General features: G+C 34.9%; 1 protein-coding gene across 7 annotated transcripts in view; it reads left to right on the forward strand.

Moving 5' to 3' along the window:
* Positions 1 to 4236, forward strand: part of LOC133646089 (carnitine O-palmitoyltransferase 1, liver isoform-like) — a 29258-nt gene extending 25022 nt beyond the window's left edge. For 6 of the 7 annotated variants that reach the window (XM_062041085.1, XM_062041086.1, XM_062041084.1 and 3 more), the window contains 4 exons: positions 926 to 1078; positions 1156 to 1269; positions 3514 to 3606; positions 3894 to 4236. In XM_062041085.1, the coding sequence (XP_061897069.1) occupies positions 926 to 1078; positions 1156 to 1269; positions 3514 to 3606; positions 3894 to 4127 (594 nt within the window). In that variant the 3' untranslated portion in view covers positions 4128 to 4236. The remainder of the gene's footprint in view (positions 1 to 925; positions 1079 to 1155; positions 1270 to 3513; positions 3607 to 3893) is intronic. The other variant, XM_062041089.1, reaches the window with a different exon arrangement.

Below are 4236 nucleotides of genomic sequence, written 5' to 3' on the forward strand. Positions count from 1 at the left end.
CATTACTAGTTTCTATGTAACTGTTTTTATATTGTTTTACTTTCTTTTGTATTCAAGAAAATGGTTTTAATTTATTTATCTTATTTTACTAATTTTTTTTAAAAGTACCTTATCTTCACCATACCTGGTTGTCCAAATTAGACATAATAATGTGTTAATTCCACGACTGCATATATCGGTTGATATCGGTATCGGTTGATATCGGTATCGGTAATTAAAGAGTTGGACAATATCGGATATCGGCAAAAAGCCATTATCGGACATCCCTAATTAATATGATTTTACTAATTAATATAATTGTACTTGTATTGTCATCACTTTAGATGTGTAACATGTACATGTCATCATATATCAAATATCTGTTGTGGAGAATGCATATATTTTTAAGAGTTCTTTCTTTATTCATAGTCGTGTTTAAAGCAGCTAATATTTACTCTTTTTGCTTGTATCTTATGTCGGCAAGTAAACTCTGTGCTTTACCTTGAAGCGTTGGAATGTGGGAGTTGTTGCACTCCCTTTTTTACCTGATCAGTATTAGAACAAAGAGGCTGTATTCCTTTCTGGGCCGGGTGGGGGCTGTTTTTCGTATTCAATAAGTTGTCTCTTCCCGTTTGATTTTCAGACCGCTTCGCTTCTAGATGCCGCTATTAACGGACTGTAGGGCTGGTCTCCTAAAGCTTTAGTAAAACGTGATAATATTCCTATTCTGTCTTGGTGGTCCGACTTACTCAACATATATGTCATCTGAAAGAACTTGGGATTGACCAGTGACTTGTATTCCCTGAGAGGAAGACTGGTCAGATGCAACGTTCATAGTACCGTAGGACCCTGAAATTATTATTACTAATTAATATAATGTTACTAGTCATTGGGCATGTGTGATAATAGTCACATTTATTAGGCTGCTTATTGGGCGTGTCTCCAGAACAGCCAGAGGCTGGCCTCGTTCCAGAAGGCTGCAGGGCAGCATCAGAACATGTACCGTCTGGCCATGACCGGTTCTGGGATCGACCGCCACCTCTTCTGTCTCTACATCCTGTCCAAGTATTTAGGTCTGGACTCCCCCTTTTTAAAGCAGGTCAGAGTTCACCGCCATCTACGGACCAAAGTCCTGGTTTCCGACCTTCTAACCTTCTGACCTCGCTGCCCTTCAAGGTGCTGTCAGAACCTTGGAAGTTGTCCACCAGCCAGACTCCTCAGCAGCAGCTCAACTTAGTCGACCTCAGCAAGTTCCCCAAATATGTCAGTGCTGGAGGTGGATTTGGCCCCGTGAGTGATATCTCTTTTATTTCATTACATCAGTGACTTATATCTCTTTTATTTCATTACATCAGTGACTTATATCTCTTTTATTTCCTTACATCAGTGACTTATATCTCTTTTATTTCATTACATCAGTGACTTATATCTCTTTTATTTCATTACATCAGTGAGTGATATCTCTTTTATTTCCTTACACCAGTGACTTATATCTCTTTTATTTCATTACATTAGTGACTTATATCTCTTTTATTTAATTACATCAGTGACTTATATCTCTTTTATTTCATTACATCAGTGACTTATATCTCTTTTATTTCATTACATCAGTGACTTATATCTCTTTTATTTCATTACATCAGTGAGTGATATCTCTTTTATTTCATTACATCAGTGACTTATATCTCTTTTATTTCATTACATCAGTGAGTGATATGTATTTTATTTCATTACATCAGTGACTTATATCTCTTTTATTTCATTACATCAGTGAGTGATATCTCTTTTATTTCATTACATCAGTGACTTATATCTCTTTTATTCCATTACATCAGTGACTTATATCTCTTTTATTTCATTACATCAGTGATGTAGTTATATCTCTTCTATTTCGTTACATCAGTGACTTATATCTCTTTTATTTCATTACATCAGTGACTTATATCTCTTGTATTTCCTTACATCAGTGACTTATATCTCTTTTATTTCCTTACATCAGTGACTTATATCTCTTTTATTTCATTACATCAGTGACTTATATCTCTTTTATTTCATTACATCAGTGACTTATCTCTTTTATTTCCCTTACATCAGCGACTTATATCTCTTTTATTTCATTACATCAGTGACTTATATCTCTTTTATTTCATTACATCAGTGACTTGTATCTCTTTTATTTCATTACATCGGTGAGTGATATCTCTTTTATTTCATTACATCAGTGATGTAGTTATATCTCTTCTATTTCATTACATCAGTGATTTATATCTCTTTTATTTCATTACATCAGTGATGTAGTTATATCTCTTCTATTTCATTACATCAGTGATTTATATCTCTTTTATTTCATTACATCAGTGACTTATATCTCTTTTATTTCCTTACATCAGTGACTTATATCTCTTTTATTTCCTTACATCAGTGACTTATATCTCTTTTATTTCCTTACATCAGTGAGTGATATCTAATTTAATTTCCTTACATCAGTGACTTATATCTCTTTTATTTCCTTACTTCAGTGACGTATATCTCTTTTCATTTCCTTACATCAGTGAGTGATATCTAATTTCATTTCCTTACATCAATGAGTGATATCTAATTTAATTTCCTTACATCAATGAGTGATATCTAATTTCATTTCCTTACATCAATGAGTGATATCTAATTTCATTTCCTTACATCAGTGAGTGATATCTCTTTTATTTCCTTGCATCAGTGACTTATATCTCTTTTCATTTTCGTACATCAGGGAGTGATATCTCTTTTATTTCCTTACATCAGTTACTTATCTCTTCATTTTCTTACATCAGTGAGTGATATCTCTTTTATTTCCTTACACCTGTGAGCGATATCTCTTTTCATTTCCTTACACCAGTGAGTGATATCTCTTTTATTTCCTTACATCAGTGACGTATATCTCTTTTCATTTCCTTACATCAGTGAGTGATATCTCTTTTCATTTCCTTACATCAGTGAGTGATATCTCTTTTATTTCCCTACGTCAGTGAGTTATATCTTTATTTCCTTACATCAGTGACTTATATCTCTTTTATTTCCTTACATCAGTGAGTGATATCTATTTTCATTTTCTTACATCAGTGACTTATATCTCTTTTATTTCCTTACATCAGTGAGTGATATCTCTTATTTCCTTACATCAGTGAGTTCTCTCTTTTCATTTCCTTACATTAGTCACTTATATCTCTTCATTTCCTGACATCAGTGTCTTATATCTCTTTTATTTCCTTATATCAGTGAGTTATATCTCTTTTGATATCCTTACATCAGGGAGTTATATCTTTTTTAAATTCCTTACATCAGTGAGTGATATCTATTTTATTTCCTTACATCAGTGACTTATATCTCTTATTTCCTTACATCAGTGACTTATATCTCTTATTTCCTTACATCAGTGATTTAGGACAACTGTTAGGTGTTGAAAGGAATAATGTAGATAAAGCTTATTAAAGTGAAAGTGATGACGTCAATAAAAGTTATTAAAGTGAAAGTGATGATGTAATATGTTTATTTCAGGTGGCAGATGACGGTTACGGCGTGTCTTACATCATCGCTGGAGAAAACCTCATCACTTTCCACATCTCCAGCAAGTTCTCCAGTCCTGACACAGTAAATACTTACTTGTAGTACTTCTCCCTGATAGTACTACTACTGTATTTTGAGTAGTACTTCTTCCTGATAGTACTACTACTGTATTTTGAGTAGTACTTCTTCCTGATAGTACTACTACTGTATTTTGAGTAGTACTTCTTCCTGGTAGTACTACTACTGTTTTTGGGCTAGTACTTCTCCCTGATAGTACTACTACTGTTTTTGGGCTAGTACTTCTCCCTGATAGTACTACTACTGTATTTGTACTTGGGTGCAGGGTCTGACTTCGGGTGTGTTCCCTGCAGGACTCGTGCAGGTTCGGTAGGCACATCCAGAAGGCCATGGTGGACATCCAAGCACTTTTCAAGTCCACCAACGACAAGAAGACCTCCGAGTGTGACAAGAAGACGTCGGAGTGTGACAAGAAGACATCGGAGTGTGACAAGAAGATGTCGGAGTGTGACAAGAAGATGTCGGAGTGTGACAAGAAGATGTCGGAGTGTGCCGAGCAGCTGAAGAACGGGAAGAAGCACAAGTAGTAGTCATGGTCGTGTCTAACTTCCTGCCAACATGGGCGATCAAGGAAGGATAAACGCTTCTGCTTCTAATTCTACTTTTCTGCATGTTCCTTGTAAATAAATCTACTTT

Source organism: Entelurus aequoreus, linkage group LG03, assembly GCF_033978785.1.
Source record: "Entelurus aequoreus isolate RoL-2023_Sb linkage group LG03, RoL_Eaeq_v1.1, whole genome shotgun sequence".
Taxonomy (NCBI): Eukaryota; Metazoa; Chordata; class Actinopteri; order Syngnathiformes; family Syngnathidae; genus Entelurus; species Entelurus aequoreus.